This window comes from Sparassis crispa (genome assembly GCF_003851025.1).
Source record: "Sparassis crispa DNA, contig_000003F, whole genome shotgun sequence".
NCBI lineage: Eukaryota > Fungi > Basidiomycota > Agaricomycetes > Polyporales > Sparassidaceae > Sparassis > Sparassis crispa.
The window spans coordinates 1,793,702-1,814,897 of NW_020939750.1; the positions used below are offsets into that span (position 1 = coordinate 1,793,702).

General features: G+C 51.3%; 10 protein-coding genes across 10 annotated transcripts; 6 read left to right on the plus strand and 4 right to left on the minus strand.

The window, feature by feature from the left end:
• Positions 1–402: 402 nt before the first annotated feature.
• On the plus strand, positions 403–1,869 carry SCP_0406830 (hypothetical protein; the record flags this gene model as incomplete). The annotated part of the gene is made up of 5 exons (XM_027757411.1): positions 403–1,075; positions 1,132–1,332; positions 1,384–1,546; positions 1,604–1,757; positions 1,825–1,869. The coding sequence occupies 5 exons, from the start codon at positions 403–405 to the stop codon at positions 1,867–1,869; spliced, it is 1,236 nt and encodes a 411-aa protein (XP_027613212.1).
• Positions 1,870–1,930: 61 nt separating this feature from the next.
• Positions 1,931–2,455, minus strand: SCP_0406840 (hypothetical protein; the record flags this gene model as incomplete). Its single annotated transcript, XM_027757412.1, has 1 exon — positions 1,931–2,455. The coding sequence occupies one exon, from the start codon at positions 2,453–2,455 to the stop codon at positions 1,931–1,933; it is 525 nt and encodes a 174-aa protein (XP_027613213.1).
• Positions 2,456–2,488: 33 nt separating this feature from the next.
• Positions 2,489–3,678, minus strand: SCP_0406850 (hypothetical protein; the record flags this gene model as incomplete). Its single annotated transcript, XM_027757413.1, has 3 exons — positions 2,489–2,641; positions 2,696–3,160; positions 3,214–3,678. The coding sequence occupies 3 exons, from the start codon at positions 3,676–3,678 to the stop codon at positions 2,489–2,491; spliced, it is 1,083 nt and encodes a 360-aa protein (XP_027613214.1).
• A 593-nt stretch (positions 3,679–4,271) lies between these two features.
• On the plus strand, positions 4,272–8,380 carry SCP_0406860 (hypothetical protein; the record flags this gene model as incomplete). The annotated part of the gene is made up of 6 exons (XM_027757414.1): positions 4,272–4,542; positions 4,594–4,845; positions 4,891–5,006; positions 5,067–6,794; positions 6,854–8,137; positions 8,189–8,380. The coding sequence occupies 6 exons, from the start codon at positions 4,272–4,274 to the stop codon at positions 8,378–8,380; spliced, it is 3,843 nt and encodes a 1,280-aa protein (XP_027613215.1).
• Positions 8,381–8,576: 196 nt separating this feature from the next.
• On the minus strand, positions 8,577–9,830 carry SCP_0406870 (NADP-dependent 3-hydroxy acid dehydrogenase; the record flags this gene model as incomplete). Its single annotated transcript, XM_027757415.1, has 9 exons — positions 8,577–8,583; positions 8,633–8,759; positions 8,813–8,896; positions 8,951–9,073; positions 9,122–9,172; positions 9,250–9,372; positions 9,426–9,627; positions 9,678–9,701; positions 9,756–9,830. The coding sequence occupies 9 exons, from the start codon at positions 9,828–9,830 to the stop codon at positions 8,577–8,579; spliced, it is 816 nt and encodes a 271-aa protein (XP_027613216.1).
• A 300-nt stretch (positions 9,831–10,130) lies between these two features.
• On the plus strand, positions 10,131–11,866 carry SCP_0406880 (hypothetical protein; the record flags this gene model as incomplete). Its single annotated transcript, XM_027757416.1, has 6 exons — positions 10,131–10,260; positions 10,323–10,360; positions 10,429–10,788; positions 10,838–10,949; positions 11,008–11,419; positions 11,476–11,866. The coding sequence occupies 6 exons, from the start codon at positions 10,131–10,133 to the stop codon at positions 11,864–11,866; spliced, it is 1,443 nt and encodes a 480-aa protein (XP_027613217.1).
• Positions 11,867–12,487: 621 nt separating this feature from the next.
• On the plus strand, positions 12,488–14,350 carry SCP_0406890 (UPF0658 Golgi apparatus membrane protein; the record flags this gene model as incomplete). The annotated part of the gene is made up of 16 exons (XM_027757417.1): positions 12,488–12,542; positions 12,600–12,608; positions 12,670–12,713; positions 12,779–12,817; positions 12,871–12,908; positions 12,954–13,024; positions 13,074–13,159; positions 13,210–13,334; positions 13,387–13,430; positions 13,485–13,561; positions 13,614–13,732; positions 13,782–13,828; positions 13,882–13,884; positions 13,938–14,015; positions 14,071–14,166; positions 14,232–14,350. The coding sequence occupies 16 exons, from the start codon at positions 12,488–12,490 to the stop codon at positions 14,348–14,350; spliced, it is 1,050 nt and encodes a 349-aa protein (XP_027613218.1).
• Positions 14,351–14,667: 317 nt separating this feature from the next.
• SCP_0406900 (Uncharacterized J domain-containing protein) lies at positions 14,668–15,788 on the plus strand (the record flags this gene model as incomplete). Its single annotated transcript, XM_027757418.1, has 2 exons — positions 14,668–15,052; positions 15,109–15,788. The coding sequence occupies 2 exons, from the start codon at positions 14,668–14,670 to the stop codon at positions 15,786–15,788; spliced, it is 1,065 nt and encodes a 354-aa protein (XP_027613219.1).
• A 146-nt stretch (positions 15,789–15,934) lies between these two features.
• On the minus strand, positions 15,935–19,520 carry SCP_0406910 (hypothetical protein; the record flags this gene model as incomplete). The annotated part of the gene is made up of 6 exons (XM_027757419.1): positions 15,935–18,720; positions 18,773–19,033; positions 19,099–19,136; positions 19,195–19,316; positions 19,369–19,413; positions 19,464–19,520. 6 exons carry the CDS (start codon positions 19,518–19,520, stop codon positions 15,935–15,937), a joined length of 3,309 nt encoding a protein of 1,102 aa, XP_027613220.1.
• Positions 19,521–20,211: 691 nt separating this feature from the next.
• On the plus strand, positions 20,212–21,076 carry SCP_0406920 (Probable catechol O-methyltransferase; the record flags this gene model as incomplete). The annotated part of the gene is made up of 4 exons (XM_027757420.1): positions 20,212–20,429; positions 20,490–20,571; positions 20,622–20,813; positions 20,897–21,076. The coding sequence occupies 4 exons, from the start codon at positions 20,212–20,214 to the stop codon at positions 21,074–21,076; spliced, it is 672 nt and encodes a 223-aa protein (XP_027613221.1).
• Positions 21,077–21,196: the final 120 nt, after the last annotated feature.

A 21,196-nucleotide genomic window follows, 5' to 3' on the forward strand; every position in this document is an offset into this window, starting at 1 on the left:
TCAGCTCGGGAAGCGAAAGACGACTACAAAATGCTGAAACACGCATTCTCTGCAAAAGGGGTCAATGTTCGTCGCGAGAGTGCAATCCTCCGAGATCATGGGGTTCGCTGGAGCATTATGAACTTGCTCACTGGCTGGCTTCCTTCGTCCCAGACGGTTCTTGACTTCATGCATGCAGTATTTTTAGGTGCTTTTATACTCGTCAATCTTACTGTTCTAATCACTTATATACACACTAGGAATCATTGCCCATCTATTTCTCGATGTACTCTTCAAAGGGTACATGTTCTCTGGCACTGGAGGTGATGAGTCCCTGAAACAGAAGTTCGAAGATACAGTGAACTCGGTTCACTAGCCCAGTCATGTTACCCGACTCCCAAAGAATGTGAGTTTGTTGCTGCGATGCGCTCATCTGTTCACCTTCCCGCTCTACAGCTGGGTGAGAATCAGTCCTTGAAAAAGGCGGACGAGTGGCGCCGTCTCCTTACCATCACACCAGTTCTCCTATGGGTATGCTGGAAGGATGAACACGATCGCATTCCGAACATCGAGCCAACTATCCCGCCTAATGCAAAAACACGACCAACACATTCTCGAAACTGCAAGGCGCTCTACTTTGCCATTCTTTTACTATGTGCTGGTGTCTGTATGCTCGTGTCGCGCAAGATCTCCATGTCACAAGCACGTATTGGTCAAGACTTTCTAACACAATACAACCGCACTCTGCAGCAGCTGGGCATCGACCTGACTATTAACAACCATCTGTCGACACATTTTGCAAAGTTTATCAAGCTCTATGGGCCCGTATATGGCTGGTGGTTATTTCCATTCGAGCGCTTCAATGGGATGTTCGAGAAAGTCAATACCAATGGCCACGATGGTGGTCGCATGGAACTCACGTTGATGCGATACTGGGTTCGATGCCATCTAATCTACGAATATCTACTTGCTCTGCCTGCGAACGCTTATACAAAAGAGCGTGAGTACATCGAGGCAGTCATCAAGTCGGAAGGATGCAGTGAACGTGGAGGTATGATGACGGAGCTTGCTATCTATCGCAGTGAGGCGACCACAGGTATTCAATATCATTGTCATTCTTTGCAAGGCACATTTAATTGTTGTCACCTGCAGATCGAGTCAAACTGCCCAGAGTACTGGGGAAGCATATCAATCTGCGCATTTTTCTTGGTCCAGGAACTGGCGGTATCTACTGCCTTGCTCTCGACTATTGTCAACGCTTATATCCAGATCTTCATCTTATCGACAACCTTTCGCTCGATCACGGAACAGCTTTTGTTGCGACCCGAGTGGCCCGCATGTTAACTTACATCCGTAAGGACGGTATACGCTATGGTTCAGATTCAAACAAGCGCACTAAAGCAGATCGCTATGCATTTATTGTGGATAAAAACACAAATGAGCATTGCCCCGTCGAGATCGCAGCCCTTTTGGGTATCAAGGTCGCGGAAAAGGCACTGCACGTTTGTGTGGTCATTCGTCGGATGGTCTCAGATGAGGATATTCCCCCATTCCCATGGTGCACGTAGTCTGTCCAATCAATCTTCTCAGCTCATTGATAATATGCTGACCGATGTTTTTTTAGTTCGGATCTCCTCGGGATTCACGTGTCCTATGCCAACCGCTTCCACGGTTACGAGATTGTACCTGCGGTAGCACTCGACGCACCTCTTGCACTCATTCCGATCCATTCTGAGCGCATGGGACAAGAACTATGGGCCTCTATTTCATTTGATCATGTACGTCGAAGCTACAGCATTACAGACTCATTCTCATACTGACGGCACAATTGTACAATGGAACAAGACGGGAAATGAGCTGGAGGTTATGGACGACGACGACGAGGTGTAGCTGGCGAAGGGGTAAGATGACAAATGGCAATGTATGTGCAGAATTGGAGACAGGTTCGACGCTAATCATCGAAGTACAGGTCATCGTCGTCGTCCTCGGCAGCGTTTTGACCTTTGCCCGCATCCCCTCCAGTGCTCACCTTCACTATCTTTCCCTTCCCTTTCTTCTTCGCCACCTTCTGCTTCGATGATCCTTCTCCCTTATCCTGTGCATTTTCAGCGAGGCGCGCTTTCTTGTTCTTCACAATCACAGCCTTCTCTTCTCTCATTCGCTTCTGCTTCTCCAAAGTCTCTTCCAGATCTTCATCATCGCCCCATGCCCTGCCACTGTTCACGATACGACTCTCAACATCGTATTGCTGGTTCGTCTCGACTGCCAACCAGTGCGGGTCAATCATCCACTGTCGCGCTTTGTTCTTGAGGAGCTTGGACACCTTTGGCGGCTCATCGATGGTCTCTACTGCCTTGATGCGTGGGATGTACTTGCTCGATGGCGTGGGATCCTGAGCGGCATCAATCTCTCTGAAGAGATCAATCAACTGTTGTATATGATAATCAGCCTCGGAACCATGTGCCCTCAGCGACATGCTTACCACTTGGCTCCGGTATGTGGGAGCCTTTTATATATAATGCCCGGTGAACTCTCCCTTCTCATTTAGCTCGTCCTCATCGTCGGACATCAAGCTGTCTGTGAACGCGGCATCATACTTGGGGTCATGCCACATTGATTCCTTCGGCAGATGTGCACGTTTGCGCTCGCGAACCTGAAGTTCCTGCATCGGTATGTGAGCTTATGGAGAATAAACTCATTAAATTATATCACGTACACCCTTAGCGCGGCTGGTCCTATGCGATGGCTTCTTCTGACCTCTGGCTGGCAACTTCGAGTTCGCCTCTTCACTCGGCAACACATCAATCCCATCAATCTCTATCTGCGCAGTCACCGATCGCCCACGTCCTTCAATCTTATGTGCGTCGCGCAAGGCTTTTTGCAGTGCCAGAAACTTCTTCTTGACACTATCCTCGACATCAACTCTTCCGAGTGCTCGAACAGCCTTTACAGCGGTGGGTACAAGCTCACCACCTTGCTGCATGATCATTCTAACCAGGGTGCTGATGTTTTCAAAGTTCTCGACTGCATCCCACCCGAGATCCCAGCGGAAGCGCATCAGCTCAGTCTTGGTCGCGGGGTCAATCGGTAAAGGCTCTCCATCCTTCGGCCACCATGGCAGGCTCGTCGGTTTGAGGTTTGGAATGCCCATGCGAGTCTGAAAGGCCTGGCGAACGAGTTCCTACGTTTTCCGAGTAAGTGCATCATCACATTCATGTGAAATCTATCACTGACTCGGTATGAAGTGTCCTTCAATGCGGCGACGCTGTCTTCAATCCGCCTCTTCTCCTTTTCGTCAAGCACCTCGTCATCGGAGTCCGAACCCTCTGCACTACCATTCGACTCATCAGACGAGACGCAACGCTCCTGCAGGTCGGCGACTAGCGTCTGCAGCCCCGAGATCAAGTCAGCCTGCTTGTCCAGCCGCTCCGACACTGCAGTGTAGCGAGCACTATAGGTATGCAGTAACTTCTTCGTTTCTTCTAGCTCTGCCTGCAGCATAACCTTCTCCTCCTCCAGGAGTTCAAGCCGCATCTGGTGGTTGGAGACCTGCGCAACGAGCGCAGCCGTCTTCGCCCTTTTCACAGTTACCCCTTGCTCGCCGTTAGCCGGTTCATCCGCCATGCTGGTGTCGATATGTGCAAGACCGAGTAGAGTTGCTGCGTCAGAGGCTGAGGACAGACGGGCAGTCGTTTGCATGGGGCGAAAGGTCTGCTTACTCCCGACCGCGATATGATGCCTTGATCCATGTTCTCGCCCATCATCCGTGTGCACTGAGCGCTTGCGCGCGACATGACATTAGTTAACCTAATCCATCGTGATTTATATGCTTCACTGCGGGATTGACAGATGAGTTGCTACATCAATCAGGGAGCACGGAATAGCTAGCTAGGGGACGGGTGGTAGCTGGGGGTGGTGCAGGCTCCCTGGAGCGGTTATGATATGTTCATCAAAATGTTCGCAAAAATGTTCAGTATAATGATAGCAAAATGATCCAAAGATTTGTAATACTCTGTACATTCTCGAGCTTGAGTATCTACAGAAGAATCGTGCAGGAATGATCGAAAACTTGACATTCTTCTCGGATTTCACCGACGTCAAAATCCGGGGCGTTGTGCTGTGACTTATGCCAGGGTCCTGAATCACGCTTTCTTGGAGCCACTCGATCACGTGGAGGAAACGCGATTTCAACGCAGTACTTGCTCCGCTGTCTCCTCGAGCGCAATCCATATCGCCTCCTTCACGATCAACTGGCTGCATGCTACAATCTCGTTCCCTACATCTGACTGGTAATGGCAGAAGTTGGCTCTCCGCGCTCGTGTGCGAGTTCTGTTGAAGATGATAGTGACGCTGTCAACACCGATTCCGCGAGGGTTTACTTTGGACCTCTCCAATCACCCGAGAAGAAATTCGCACCTCATGCGAAGCTACGTACTCCCCTGAGAAGATCGGCCAGGTTTTCTCATATACCTGTCAAATCGCTCCTCCTCTGTGGATCGAGCGACGAGGAAGATTTGCACCCTGACGAGGGTAAGCGGTCGCCAGAGGTCTCGGATCCTGACGGTGCGTTCGGCGTATTCTGTTAGTATTTGCTGGATGAATTAACAGGAACAGAGTCGATGTTTTACACCGATTCTGCTCACATTGAGCCCGTAACTACACCCTCTGAACCTCATCAAGTTACAACGACGGAAGATTCGGTAGCAGAACCGGCGCGAAGGTCTGCCGTGTTATCTGACATTGGAGGAGTTGACCCATGCTCTGCTGAAAGACCGCGAGATGGGCAAGAGATAGTCGATGAAGGAGGTCAGTCCGGCTTGATGTCTCGGGAGGGTACGCCCATGCACGATGATGCTCCGCCAGATGGTGAGCCTGTTTCGATGCGGTGCGATCGCTGACCCAAAAATATAGAATATGCCGTGTTAGAACCCTCATCCTTGTTGGCTAGCAAGATATTGCGCGCACATGACAACCCCTCACCTCCACCAAACCTTCCAGACATCGGACATTACAGAAGTATTTCACCCGTACGTGACCACGTTTGCTGCTACATCATGCACTCCATTAATTAGGTGAGATATATACAGGATTCTCATATTCCAGTGACCTACGACAACGCCTCTCAACAAGATCTCATCAACTTCAATTCTTTCTCATTTACCTCAACATCTCCTCACCCTATTACCGCACGTGCGGACACTGAATACCATCCTACTCTAACAACCGTGGATGATTTGCTTGCTCTGTCTCCAGTTCCCAACCCAGATACGACCGACGTCAACCGAGAGACCACCGCGTCTGTTGACGAAGAGGATCAAGTATTAGTGGAACTCTCTCGCGATGACTCTGAGCCTGTTCCATACTTGCATGATGCTGTACCCATACCTGAAGCTGTGCCAGACCCTGTCACACCTGTGCGACGGTCTTCGCAGCGGCAGCGAAGCCGTAGTCCACTTGTACCACAGGAAGCTTCTCTACAAGACAAGCAAGGATCTGAAAGTAATCTGAAAACCCCAGGCCTTCTCGTCAGGAAAGGAAAGAACAGGGAAGCCACTCGCGAGGAAGGGTCCAGCAAGACCCGGGAAAGTACGGTCGTAGCGAACGCGCAGGACTTACAGATAATTCTGCTTCAGACATTAATCTCCACTGACACCAAGTCCATTGAGAAGACCAGAGAAGGTGTAACTATGGACAACAGTATTGCTAAGGTCGACGAGGACGGTCCCACATTCAAAATAGAGCAGAAAAGGCAGGGCACGCAAGCCTCGTTTGAGCGCGAGCTAGGTTCCTTGTCTCCAACGTCTGCAGGTCTTTTGATGCAGCTACTTCCTACCGCTTCTCGTTCTTCAGATGGCGATTCTACATCGTCCGTCGCAGTGGAGCCCATATACACACTGTCCCCACCCTCGTCGTCTTGTCTCCCCATCTCCTTACCTTCTCAATCCCCTCGATCCCCTTCCCCTACACGTGTCTCCGATACCAAGGGTGGACCTGTAACCCCGTCTTCCCCGACTTTTCGTACGCCTGCACGCCGGATACCGATTGCGCAAGCCATTGCACAAGGCATGTTATCTGCGCAGAAGCACGGCTCATCATCGAGCACCCTCTTTTCGAAGACCACGGCTGGCACCGGCTTTCCGGCCTCTCCTGTTTTCAAGCGGACTGCCCTAGATGATCCTGCCAGGAGTCCTGCGAAGCGCATCCCGGTTTCAGAGGCGATGGCTATGGCTACTCCCGCAAAAGGTAAGGTGCCTACTCGACTGGGCTCGCCCATGCGTGCATTTTCCAGGGAACGAAGCAGGTCCGTCGAGCCGAAGCCACCTGTGATTCAGAAACAGCGAGCGAGCTCCGCTGAACCTACCAGACCTATTCTCGCTCTTAAAGTTGGAAGAGACGGATTCTTTGCGAAACCACGTTCCTCCGCCTCCGACTCAGATGCGTCAACTAGTACCCCGACAGGAAATAGTTCAAGACCAGAGAGGGCCCGAGTCATATTGCCATTCCCCATTGTGGCAGCGCCACTTCTCCAGCCGACGATCCCTGAAGTAGAAGAGAATGATGCTGAGTCTCCCGTACCTCCCGTTGGTACTTCGCGCCTCCCTCTTCCCAGTCCTTCGAAATCTAGTCCAACGAAACCGAGCTCTAGCCTGAGGCAGCCATCAGCTTCCAGTAGGATCCCAAGGATTGGTGCTAAGCCATATGCAAGGCCAAAAACCCAGGACACAGACGCAGAGAAAGATACAAAGTTAATAGTGTCCGCACGCCGAGCAGCTGGTGCCAGTACAAGTACTAACGCTGTGGCGGCCACTCGGACAGTCAGTCTACCCACTCGTTTGAAGTCGCCGCTTGTATATTAATCACATTCAACGAGCAGGCCCAGCCCCTCAGAGTCATGCGCCTTGCTCGTGGCAACGGCAAGAGCGCGGAAGATTACCCCTCCAAACATCTCGCCTCGCCGTCAAGCAAGGTATCAGACCCAACGAATGATAAGCCGGATTCGACGATCTCCGCGGCCACTTCCTTGAAGAGGAAAAGAGACTGCGAAAGGTCGAAGGCTTCACCACCGGGCATGCCTATTGTGATGATGAGAAAGGTCATGTCGGGTATGTTCAGCCACACGTCGAAATCTGCCCCGATTCTTGCTGTGACAATTCCGCCGAACGAACAAGCTCAGGCGGAACCGAGTACTATCAAGGGGCAGGGCCCTATCAAGATGCGGCGAGTTGTTGACTGGAAGAAACCTCGGCAATTTTTTTGGGAGACCGCGCAGAAGCAGCCAGTAGAAGAAGAGAACACCCTACAGCAATCTTTTCCCGATAAACAGGACAATGTGCCCATTCTCCATCAATCACCCCGTTCGCCACCACATCGATCCCCAACACCTATAGCTGGCCCTTCCTGTGAATCGTCCCTCTACACCACGTCACGAGAATCGAAGGTGACGTCTGCAGAACCTCCTTCTCCACCTCAGGTCGAGCCTTCTACTACCTCTGATACTCGTCGTTCCGCTCGTTCACGGCGGCGTGTAGGACGTTCATCTGATGTATTCGGAGCGATAGCTGCCACAACTGTACAACCGCTTCAGCCACGTCGGAAGCGTCCCGTGGTCATAGAGCCCAGTGTGTTCTCTGGGATGAGCGCTTTGGCTTTGAAGGCCCTTACTACATCGAACACGACGAAGAATCAACAACAAATGGTAGCGCTGCAGACGGAGGTGATACGGAAAGAAGGGTTGAGGCCGGAGAGTCCTACTACCAAAGTCCGGACAATACTTGACCGCCAGAAGGAGATGAAGGTGCAAGAACGAAAGGAACGTGCTGAAAGGAGGGCGAGAAGGTCAGCAGGCGAAGGAACCTCTGAACCCGACGGAAGTAGCGACGTCGGGGATTTCAGCATCTTAAGCGTTGACGTGGACGGTGTTCCCCTCAGGCATCGGAGAGGCCCTGGTGACGAGGAGGATTACGAAACTCCCGACCGATATGAACGACCTGCGAAGCGGGGAAGAACAGAGGCAGATGAAGCAGTGAAGGACGAAAGGCGAGTCAGATGGGATCGTGGGCTTGCGACTATGGTGTATTTGGACGACAGTCCTTTAAACCCTCGAAAGCCTCCCAAGGGCGAGCCTGTAATGAAGGGCTGTTTGGCTCATACTGCGAAGGTATGCGCTTCACAGCCTGTCTCCAACCTTGAACTCAAACGTCTCTCGTAGGCTGTTCGCTTGGACACGTTGGGGAATGTCGTCAACGCGGATGTTCCTCTGACTGATCTTGTCCATGAGAACGTCGTTGTGAAGAAGTTCGTGTATGATGATGACCCTGCGGAGGATGATCCGCCCCAAACCCCTCCGCCTGCTCCAGCGGCCAAGGTGACGAGAAATAAAAGCAAGAAATCCAAGAGCTGAAATATCGGTTTCTATACTCATCATTGGTAAATTTCTCGCTCGAACTCGCATGATCTATATCATCTAGTCTACTTGCGTATTATTGCGTCCCGGTGATTATTTCTATACCACTGTATGTCCATACCAGTCGAATCATATTGACGAATGATCTGCATGAAGATACAAGTTGGATGTAACGTACATAGACACACACTATCTACAGTCTTCACCGCCATGTAGTGAGCACGGATCTTCTTTAACTGATTTACTCACTTTCCACCCCTGTAACTGATGGTAGGAGAGGCCTGGTTTACCGGAAGCACGAACACCTCGGCAAGGTTGACATGTGGTGGGCGGGAGGCAGCCCACACAATTTCCTCGGCGATGTCTTCAGCGGTCACTACGTTACGACAGTCAGATGGAAACCCAGAGTGAGGGATGAATGCAACCCACATGGCTGGAGACCCTCGTATACTTTATCCGCGGCAGCCTTGTCACCTCCGAACCGAACAACGGAGAACTCGGTCTCCACCATACCTGTATAGTTGCACGTAAGAACGTGAATGAAAGGATTATCTGAGGTGGACTGACCGGGCTGGATCTCAGTAACCCTGATCGGTGTATCCACCACCTCCCTCAGAAGAGAACCTGTGAATGCCCTGACAGCATGTTTGGTGGCACAATAAATGCTACCGCCGACATAGGGCTCGCGTCCTGCCTGAGGTTACAGGAGACGAGGATCGAATTCTGATTTAGACAGACCTGCTACGGAACCGAGGTTGATGATGTGTCCAGCCTTCCGAGCCTTGAACTCTGACATTCAGGTAATTTGTAGAAACAATATCGAGGTTAGGAAGACTCGTATGCAAATATCACAACCGAGCGCATACCCTTGATAAACACCTGGGTCATGGCGATGAGACCGAGGACGTTCGTCGCAAACATGTTCTCGACGTCTGCCGACGAAATGTCACCGACGCGGTCGACACCGTGGACGAACCCAGCGTTGTTGACTGCATATGATAGTCATCATTCTGTAAAACCCACGGACCCCATGGTCACTCACCGAGCACATCGACCTGACGAAGCTCTGGCGGGATCTTGTCGAGCAACGATGCAACCTGCACCTTGTCTGCAACATCGAGCTGGATGGCGGTAACCTTCCCACCTTGTTGCAGGCCCGTTTCCTTATGCGCCGCGATGCATGCGTCTGCGACGCTCTTCAAGGCGTCGGCACGCCGCGCACAAAGGACCAAATTCGATCCGCCCTACTGTCGAGACTCAGATCATGCCTCGGAACAATTGGCATTGGCCAGACCTTCGCAAACAAAATGGCAGTCGCCTGTCCGAATGCTACTGTAAACTACAGCGCACTGCAAAGGGTGGATGCACTCACGGCTCCGATACCGGCGCTCGCGCCAGTGATCAGGACAGTCTTCCCGAGCAGACGAGAGGCGTTGAAGACCGACATTTTGCGAGAGAACACAGTCGCAAATGTCTGCTGCTGCCCACCAGCTGCTTTGTATGCTCGCGAAAGCCTCGGAAGGAAGGAGAGCCGGGTGCCAGCTGGGATGATCACTGGATGCTATCTGATCAATTGCTATCATCATCGTCCGCATGAGTTGTGTCATACTTCTTCGCGCTTTCCCAGTGCTCTGCGCTTCACACTACTCGAGATAGAACTGGGGATAAGTCGACAGCCTGCAGATAGGTCATTAAGCTTCGGTGCATCGCAATCTTAAGCAATAAGCGGTGGCGTCACCGGTTCGAAATGGATAACGCGAGCTCGAGCCTGGGGATGAACGACGAAAGACGCTGGCGCTGCTTACTCTCCTGGTTGAAGAACCAGCATGGCATGGATGTTGTCGACGCTTTGCTCGTCGAATGCAGAGACACTAAAGGTCGAGTGCATTCATTCTGGATATCAATCCTGTTTCTGACGTGAAAATGTCGCGATGGAAAGATGCTGGGAAGGGTCTGTTTGCTACCAGAGCATGCCCTGTAAGTCTCCAGCGAACCTCAATCCTATTGCCAGAGATCGAAGCTAACTGCAAAATTGATGTGTGAAGCCCTCCACAGTGTTATTCACAGTGCCTGCTAAGGCTATGATCAACATCAATACCCTCTCTGCGATCTTTTCCCCTCGTGTCAGAGAAATGACGGCTGTCCAGCAAATCTCGCTCTATCTGTTGTTGCATCGACCGGCACAAGATGAAGATTCGTTGGATCTCGTCTACGGCCCGTATATCTCGACTTTACCTCGAGACTTCTCTAGTCATCCTGTAACGTGGTTCATGAAAAGACATACGTCCAACGAACATGACACAGAAAGCCAGTTGCTCAAAAGTCTACCCCCAAGCGTCCTTGCTGCGTTGGAGAATTTATCTGCACGATTCCTCAAGGATTGGGAGGTCGTGAACAAATGCATGGTAAGCCCCGTGACATAGCATTGCCTTGAAAATCTATAGGATCACCTAGAACGAGGAGCCTGATATTATGACAATGTCATCCCGATCCGACTTCAACAAATCGGGATGCGCGGGGGATTTCAATTCTGTCGTGGACGATTTTCTCTGGGCATGGCTCAATGGTGAGCAGGATTATGTGGAATTATACTCAAAAGAGTCTAATGAAATCGAGACCTGCAGTGAATACACGGTGCATATACTATCGTGTGACACCGTCTCAATCAGATCCAGATAACCTGACGCTCTGTCCTATTCTTGACTTTGCAAACCACAGCGAGACACCACACATCGTTCCAGTGAATGACTTAGACCTACCGGGTACGAAGGCGTCAAATAAGCTCACCCGAAATCTCACGTTCGTATGCTCCTCCGACATTGTCGAGGGACAACAACTTTTCTTGCGATACGGGGGTCATCCAAACCGCACACTTTTCGTGAATTACGGTTTCCTGGACAATTTCCCACCCAATGCAGGTGCCATTGGCGAATTCTCCGCAGATATTGATCTGCAAGACGTTATGGAAAAGCTCTTCTCAGAAAGTCGATTCCAATCTTGGATACGGCAGGAACTGGAAGATGAAGGTTACTGGGGGTACTATCACCCATGTACTCGCGTAAATATACTGACTACCGTCTTCTTAATTACAGTGATTGGAGCCTTCATTCGTCGCCCCAGCCCGCGCATCCCTCATACCGCATGATCACAGCATTGCGACTGTACCACGTCGTCGAGAGTCTGGGTCCACAAGTGCCGCCCGACTCGGCGTCGGACGTAATCCTCAGGTCTTGGAAGGACACCATCAACGGCCGTACTTCGTCAGTTTCAGAAGACAACGAGAGGCTCTGGAGAAATACATTACTCGATATCTGTGAACTTGTCGCCGCAAGAGCGCGAGACGGTATGCGAATCACGTTGAGCGGTTCCGGGACGAGTGGGTGGTATTCTTGGATGGAGGAGAATGTCAGGTGCTTATGGAGGGAAGAGTTGGAAGTGGCAACAGCTGTTGCGTGCAGCCTACGTGCAGGAGAAGAATTCTGACAAACTTGCCAAGTACACAAGCAAGAGAGCATAGAACCGGGTATTGTCTATCATGTGAGATAAAATGAGGCAACTTAGGTGCACACTTCTTTTCCTGCAGGTCGCGGTCCGCTCTCTCGGAAACTCGGAAAAAATAATTCTCAGCGCCCAGCGCGCAGTTGCCAGCGTCTTGGCGATATCTTGAACGATTCACCGTTGCCATTCAGGGAATGTTCCCTGTAACGTTGAGCATCGCAGTGCACGGCCGCATCATCATGAAGCGCCCACGCCAGACATAGTTCAGCTGTCCTAGAACATACCTCGAGTCGAAGGGATTCCAGAATGAAGATACGAGACCTAATAGGATAGAGCATGCTATACGGGTGCGGCAATAGCTTCTGACAGCCGCCAGGGTGCTCGCCCGAGGCCAAGCTTCGGCGAGGAGCTTACGTAAGGCAGTGAACGTTTCAAGTGTTTCCGTCCACGGTGTTGATCCCTGCGCAGTGCCTTCCGACTCTGCGTATATCTTCGCCACCCACGGCGCCCCTCTTTCTCCCCGTTTGACGATCTCGCGTGCTCCCATCTGTTCGTCGAGGACGCTACAGTCCTACAGCCACCTTATACCTTGAAGCTCGAGTCGCGATGGCTGTTGAACCCCTCTTGAGTACCAGAGCACAGCGGGCCTTCGTGGGTACCAGTATGTGCCGTTTGCGCCATACATTTTGTCCAGGATGCTGATCATGTTCTTTCACAGTCGTGTTGCGTTGGTGTTTCCTATACAGAAGTGGCCGATCACGCGTTCTGACTGAAGTGGTCTTGTTTAGAGGCGATCGTGGTACTTGTGATGGTCGCGATCACTTTCGCATTCGTGAGCTTACATTTCGTGTCACTCCAAGCTCCCGTGGATGCTCATGTCTCTGAAACTGGGATTAGGTGGAGCCGGACGTTGATTATACCATTACTCGGTACAAGGTATGAGGTTGAGTGCGAATGTACCGACCCACTTTAACCCATTTGATATGCAGACATTGCCATGTTATCTGGCACTATTCGCACTGGCAGAGTAAGTCTACAAATTTGAGAACGTTCGTCAACTCATGGTCTATAGGATCTTCGAGCTTGTGATGACCTTCGATGCGTTGAGATTGCGAAATGTCATTCAACTAATCGGAATTCTTTGTGAGTTACTCTGTATTGTCTCTAGGATATGTGTTCCAATCGTATGCAGTGTTCCACATGGGGCTCACGGTTATGGCTGCCCTACAAATTCACGAAACGAGAACCGCATTAGTTTGGGACAGTGGCAGTGTTCTAGTAAGTCTTAGTTCGAAGAACAACATAGCGGAGAAGTCACATTTCCGCAGAACACTTCTGGTCCCGGGAGTCTATGGCATAAAGTATTACCCTTCTTGGTTGTCACACCAATTGTCATCGGTGTGGCGTGGTTCGTTATGCTCTACTTTTTCAGACATCTTTACTACGAGTTTGGGTATGGTTTTTCATTGTGCTTCGTGGGCCCTTTATGACGCTTGCTTGACTAGATGGGCGATCTTCCACGTCGTTGGCGCCGACCCAAAGATGAAGAGTAAGTGGCCTGTGACTCTCCGGATAGCGCTGTGTTCTGACTCCGTTTGGATAGCGATGTACCAGTACTACCAAATTCTGATTTGCCTGCTGAAGTTCGACTTCTTCGCGTTTACTGGTGTCACCATGCAGGTACGTATGATCGCTATATCACCTTTGGGTCCGTTATTGAAGTGCCGTCAAGTTGCTTATCATAGTGCTAAGAGAAAATAGCGCCGAGTTTGGGTTGACGGTGGCCGCTATACCCATCGTTCTAATATTGCTTGCTTTGTCCGGCATTGCCGTGCAAAGAGAGATCAAGTGGTGCGTCTTTCTGCAACGAACGTCCCACAGATCTGTGACGCTGTAGCAGGTTGATGTCGATCTCTCTCATTTTGATGCTGGCAGCTCAAACATACTGTGAGTGATCACGTCCGCTCATATACAAGACGATACTGATGTCGTATCGACAGTCAGTAAGTTCACGCGTCAACAACATCTAGATCACGTGGATAACGAAGTGCTTCAGTCTACAAACTTGTTCGTTTCTATGAACCGTCATCCGACCAGCAATACCTCTCGACACGAGCTACACTAACAGTATTCAGTACGTGACGCGCATACCTCCGGGATCCCTTCGCTGAACAGTGTCCGCTTCATAGCCATCGCTGCTTCACTGCTACTTTTCGCCACGTTTGGCATGGGCGTGCGCTGTTTCGCCGACTTTGACAAAGGTCTCGATAAGTCGAAGCTCCACGGTGGGTATTACAAGCCTCTCGCAATAAGTATGGTGCATGACTTAATCGGTGATTGCTTTTTTGAGATGTCACCACCGGGCCGAGGTACTCATCCTACATCTTCGATCCAGCAGGGGAGAAGCACACGCGGAAACCGTCCTACAGCGCAGGCGTGGAGATGGCGCAGAGGATCTCTATCGAGTAATCTTGGTGATACACTAATACCCTTGTGGATGTGGACTTATGATGGGTGGTACTTCACGATCGGGCTCGATGGACATGCTTTAATAATGCTTACGCCTTCTCAGCTGCTCCGTAGTGACACCTACCTCGTTGTACATCTATGATCTAGATACCATTTATTGCACGACACTGGAACTATTTTATTAACTGGAGCTTGCAAGCTTATGAGCCAAAACTCGATGCTCGTGGTGGCGCCTCTTGTGCCAAATTTGGACGCTGAGACGCGTGTCACGCGCTTCGCGTTACAGTCGCGTCGACACTTGAATAGCAGCCACCACCATGGACGACCGCGAAGACCCAATCTCCCAGTTCTTCCCCGGCAACAACGAGGTCGATCTCTACGACGTACTCTCTGTCAAATCGGATGCCACCTCAGACCAGGTCAAGAAAGCCTATCGCCGCCTCGCACTCACATACCACCCCGACAAACACGCCACCGCCAGTGACTCGGCCAAGGCGGACGCGTCTCTCAAGTTCCAGCAGGTCGGCTTCGCGTATGCCGTGCTCTTTGACGAGAAGAGAAGGAAGCGGTACGACCTGACGGGGAAGACGGATGAAGGCCTCGACCTCGCGCCTGGGGAGGACGGCTGGGACGCGTACTTTGAGGATCTGTTCGAGAGTGTCACGAGAGAGAAGCTGGATGAGCACAAGAATGAATATCAGGGTGCGTCTCGTGCCAGCATTGTGTGCGTAGTCACGCTCAATACCCACGAGTTTCAGGCTCTGCGGAGGAGGTAGAAGATATTAGGAAGGCGTATCATTCCTGCAAGGGTGCCATTGGAGAGATCATGAAACATATTCCCCACTCGACTCACGACGACGAAGCGCGGTTCGTTCTCGTCATTTCGGACCTTATCCGCAACGGCGAACTCTCATCGCTACCCAAGTGGGAGTCGAGCAGCAAGGACGAGAAGGCGAGACTCGTCCGCAAGAAGCAGAGCGACAAGGAGGCGAAAGAGGCGGAGGAACTCGCAAAGGAGCTGGGCCTATGGGAAGATTTCTACGGGAGTGGAAAGCCGAGCTCGAAGAAGGGAAAGAGAAAGGGCAAAGGCAAGCAGCAGGACGAGGATGAAGATGGCGGGGAAGACCATTCCGCGCTGCAGGCTCTCATCCTGAAGAGGAAGAAGAATGTGGATGGCTTTTTAGACAGTCTCGCTGCCAAGTATGCGGAGCCGGAGCGTGGCGCGAACGCGAAGAAAGGCTCAAAGCGTCGTGATGGCCCAGTGGATGACGAGGAGTCACCTAAGAAGAAGACAAAAAAGAGTTTCGATCCCCCTGACATAGATGACGAAGAATTCGAGAAATTGCAGCAGAAACTGTTCGCAGACAGACCGAAGGGCGGAAGTGCACCAGGTGAAAAAGGAAGGAAAGCAAAGGCTGAAGGTTGGAAAGCGCGATGAGTTAGTTACTCCTTGTTCTCGTTATCATCTGATGTTGTACTATATCCTCATTTTATGGATTGTTGGCTGGATCGCCTCCTACACGACCCAGTAAATTCAGCATGAGATGATCCTCATTATGGTACAGTAGAGTGATAGCAAATAAATTACAGATAGCGAATGGAATCTATTCCAAGACTGCGCCTCGCATGAATAATGGCTACCAGCTCTTTGATTGATTCCTCTAATATCACCACGTTGTCCAGCAGCCGTGAAAGGGTGACGGTGGTTGTCTGCAGTTGTGCTTCATCCTCCTCATCCTCATCGTACTCTTCGCGTCTCTCGCTCCATTGCGCAGACGCACTGAATACGTCCTCCTCGTCGGCATTCCACTTGCGTGGTTTGGCAGGAGTCCAAGGGCCCGAGGAAGGAGCAGGCGCAACGAACGGTTCCACCACAATCGCACCCGTCTTCTGATAGTGCGGACCAAACGGACTCGCGTCGACAGCCCTGTGTCCGCGGGAAGGAGTCGCAGGTTCTGCCTGAGGCACCTTTGAAGCCTTGTTCTTTTTTGGCGTCAAGAACGATACGAAGGACGACGATGCTGACTTCGCCTTCGGCTTGTGCCGTGGGGTGCTAGGTTCTGCGGGAGCAGATGCAACGGTCGTGGCAGAACTTGAACGCGTAGTACCACTACCGTCGAACTCCAATGCAAGTGTGAGAGCGTCCGTAAGGTTTTCTGAAAACAGTAAACCCTGCCGCCGCTCGATGAGGAACTGATCAAAGTTGTCGACCAGTTGCCTGTACCGCTCCAATTGTGAGACAAGTCCGTGGAAGACGGAATGTACCACCGGCCGCGATTGCTCGTCCATACTGGAAGCGGGGAGGGAGTTGTGCTCAGACTCGAGCTTTTCCTCAATGCGGAAATCGATGGAACGGTCATCCCCATCATCTCCGTAAGTCAGAGTGCTCCCGCTCGTTCCCCGTACCGTCGAAGAACTTGCCTTGTCTTTGGGGGCAAACGTCAACCAGCCAGCGAGTGATCGGTCTGGACATACCGCCAACGTGGCTAACACGCCTGTCAACGCCATGTTCATTTCTGGTGGATTGGAGAAGAATCTTCTGAGAGATTCCAGTACCAGCGAGAGCACTGGATCATTGGGATTAAGACGATGCTTCAAGCTCGCTCTCGTCTCAGCGTCAACCTCTACCTGGAAGCAAGGTTGACTCTGGATCGAGATGAGGGCATCTCGGAGGTAGTGGTCATAACCAGTGCTGAAAGCGTCTTCGTTGTGGTTAGGATCAACTCGGGAGACGAGAGTCAAATACAACCCCATTTCCCGCTCGTGGGTCCAGTATGTGGTCTCGGGTTGCATGAAGACAACTGACGCTGTCGACGATGGACTATCGCTCGTAGCAGGTACCTTGATATCATCGGCACCGGGGTATATGAACTTCTCATCACCATCGTCATCGATGGTTGGGGAAAATTTTGGTGCTGCCAGCAGCGCCGCCGGTTGAGGGAAGCTAGTAGCTTTAGGATCATAAATGACAATAAACAACCTGTCCACACATAATGGACAGTACTGGAGGAGTAGGGTTTGCAGGAGTTGCAGAGCGGCCGTTGCAGTTGGCTGGGACTTCGACCGAAGGTTGCTCAGGAGCAAATCCTTCAACGTAAAACGACCCATTGATGTGAAATATTCCGATTGCCGTCTCGAGTCCGGAGCTTCCATCTCCAAAAGGACCATGGCGGTGCTCTTGCGTCGCTGAGCCTTTGTCTGCTTGGAGACAGCAGCACTAGACTTCGCACTGGGAGGTACATTGCCGCTGAGATTAAGCATCGACTGTGAACGGGGACGGATACGGTTGACATCGTCGCTGTTGTCCTCACTCATGAGGAAATCGATGAGGAGATCGCCCAGCTGCCCACATTCCAGTGTCCTGATCATGATCTCAATGTAAGACATGACTGCGACGGCACTTCCATCCGCATCTGAACATTCAAGGATGGACGGATAGAGCACGTTCTCCAGAAAGACCCTTCGAACTGCATCCAGGATCGACTGGACGATGGCAGAACCCACGAGAGTCGACGCGTCCAACCCATCCGGTGTGTCGTGTACCACATTGCGCCGCAAGACGTCTTGTAGGAACTCGAGTAACTTCAAGAAATGGTCGAGACGCGCCTTAAAATCGGGACTCGATGAATCTTCAATACCTATCGCGTGGTTCTTCTCTTGAGCAACCTCAAGCTTCTCCTTCTCATTTTCCGAGAGTTCGATCGGATCGCTACCGAGTGTCATGCCAGTACCACTGGCGTTTCCCTTGGGGGCCGGTGGCCGGATGTCCAACTTGGACGGCAACAGAGAGTACACAGCTGAAAGACCGGCCGCAAGTACCTCTGAAAAATCTCCGTCGAGGATATACTCGGCAAGTGCCAGAGCCGCGTCGGTAGTGGGATCGGACGAAGGAAGGGTGTCTGAGGTAGACGTGGATGACGATAATGCAAGGCTTTCCTCCGGCGTCGGCCTCTGTGTGGAATCTCCCGGGGACATCGCAACATCCATGAGGAAAAGAAGGCCAGCGCGAGCGAAATCGCCAATCTGGCCTTCACGATGCACGAAACGGAGGAGATAGTTGAAAAGCAGAAATTCGTATTCGGGTTTCTTGGTGGTGATGGAGGACGCTGGGGCGGAACTAGTAGTGTCCTGGGAAGGTGTAGGGGAGGATACGGATTTGGTTCTAGACGCATCGCCTGCGACTCCATCTGAAGATTCTTCTGCCCGCTGCTCCTTTTGTTTTTGTTCTTCTTCTTCCTCCTGATCCTCTTCCTCTTCCTGAACCGAGAATAATGGTTCGGGGCGATACCACTGCTTGTCGTGGAAGAATATCATCAACAAGTCCCGATATGTGCGAATGCGACTGCAGAGAATACACAGGAGATTGACCACTAGAAGACGGACATCAGTTTATATCCGAATCATGATAATGTTGTGACGCACAGTCCTCCTCGTACTCTGACGGCTGGCTTCTCGTGGTATTTCCGGCGGCCCCCATGACCTTGTTTCTACCGTCAAGTTGCTCTTGTATATCATCCCCCACACAATTCCTGAGTAGCCGGAGCACGGCTTTGTGTACTGCGGAATGTACAAGGAACTGCTCGTCGAGTAGCACTACCATGTTCTGGACTGAGCGTAGTACTTCGGCTTGAATACCAAATGGACGATCAGATTCACTGAGCTTGACAAGAGTACCCAAGACATCTGCAGGGAACAAACATGTGTGCCACGTTAGAACGCGGTCGCCTCTGTTCACAAGAGAAACTGACCGTTCTTCAACAAATACTCTAGGCAGGCACCCGTCCCGCTAGCATCTGATCTATGAGGTCGCGCACTGAGCTAAACAACTACAATATTCAACTCACCCTTCCTCTGTGCGTGTCGATTCCCATACGAGCGCGTCGACCATGGACTGCAGATGCGCGGGTACATCAGTCGACTTTATACCCCGAGATAGCTGACGCTCGTCGGGTTGCAATAACGTCGTCTTAAGTATTCCTGGTTAGTTGAGAACCGGTCATTACAGAGAAAGAGCACACCTTAACCAGAACCCACGACTTGTGAAACTCCAGTGCATGGTCGACCTGGAAGGAAAGCTCAGACGATGCAGTATTTCTAGCTGGTGTATACATACCTCGATTTTCAGAGTTGGTTGACTGCCTGATCTTAGAAACTTGGAAAAATAGTCCATTTATCTGCCAGTGCGCAGGACTGGCACTCCAAGATGTAGTAGAAGCCTGACTACTGGGAGAATGGAGACAGGTAACACAGTCACGGTCAAATGAGCACGAGGCTAGCAATCACCGACCGACGGCGGGCGCTTAGGAAGCGCCGCTACTTGACTCCACACCAGAACGAAACCAGCACCGGACACGCAGACGTCTGTACATACATAATATCTGTACACACTATCTGCTTTGAATGGAAGGCCAACTTAGGCTTGCGCGGATCGGGGGACACCTGAGGTACTAGTAGTAAGGTCTCTTACGCACGCGCGAGCATGTTGATCAATATCTGAATCACTCTTCTTTCTAAGTATTGTGAGGCTCATATCATAATCTCTGTTCTTCACCGAGAACAAAATCGTCTGCATCTTCCGTGCGCGCTTGCCATGGAATACTCTGAACATGGATGACGCAACATGATTAACCCTGTCACCGATGCTTCTCATGTGCTTGGACCTGGTCTATATCGTGGCCGATACGAGGATGTCACTGCTTCAGGAGGAGCCTCAGGCCGGGAGCAACTCAGAGCGGTTCAAAACAATTCAGGGGGTCGGATTTTCCCATGTCGCGATTGCAGATAAATACGGTTCTCCCACTGCGCAGCTTCCCCTCTCATAGCGGATACCTTCATATCACCCTTACTATCATCAGACGACCATGAGCGAGGAAATTACCCCTGAACTTTGGGAGCGCTCTGATGCCTACCACAATTCCTTTCTCATCGGTCCCGACGAACCCCTCGAACACGCGCGAACCAGGAGCGAGGCCCACGGTCTTCCCGCCATTGCAATCAGTACTGCGCAGGGCAAGCTTTTGAATTTGGTTGCTCGCTCCATCTCTGCGAAGAGGATCCTTGAAGTTGGCACTCTAGGAGGGTAAGCCACAAATAGTGATAAAGAATAAACATCGGCTTCATACGGTGGGATCCCTTGCAGATATTCGACGATCTGGCTGGCTCGCGCACTTCCTGAGGATGGTCAATTGATGACAGCTGAACTGAACCCCAAGCATGCCGAGGTATAATTGATTCAATGCCCACGGTCATAGGAGTGCTGAGGATTTGGCAGGTCGCCGAGCTCAACGTCGCACACGCTGGATTGTCATCCAAGGTGAAGATCTTGGTCGGACCTGCCGCAGAAACCCTCGCAAACCTGCATCCAGAGCAGCCCTTCGATCTAGCCTTTATCGACGCCGACAAAATTGGGAACCTAGCATACTTCCTCGAGGCGAAGCGCCTGGTTAGGAAGGGGGGTGTCATCGTACGTTCAATTCCTCTCGATCTAGTACCAAGAGATCATGATTTGACACTATCTGTCGGCGATGCGGACTTGCTGATTGGTAGATTGTGGACAATGTTGTGCGTGGAGGAAGCGTCGCGGATCCATCCACGAAGGATAACAACTCTGAGGGGGTGCGTAAGTTGCTCAACTACCTCAAGACTGATGTTGAAGTGGATGCGACCACCATCGCAACGGTCGGCGAGAAGGGGTATGACGGTTTCTTGTATGCTATTCGCCTTTGAACGCATCGTGGGGTGGTGCGCTGGACAGTAGGAAACAGTAGGTACGATCTGTAGCTTGTGTATTAGTTCACTATTCCATCATGATGAACGGAAGATATGAAATGTACCAAGCCTTTGACC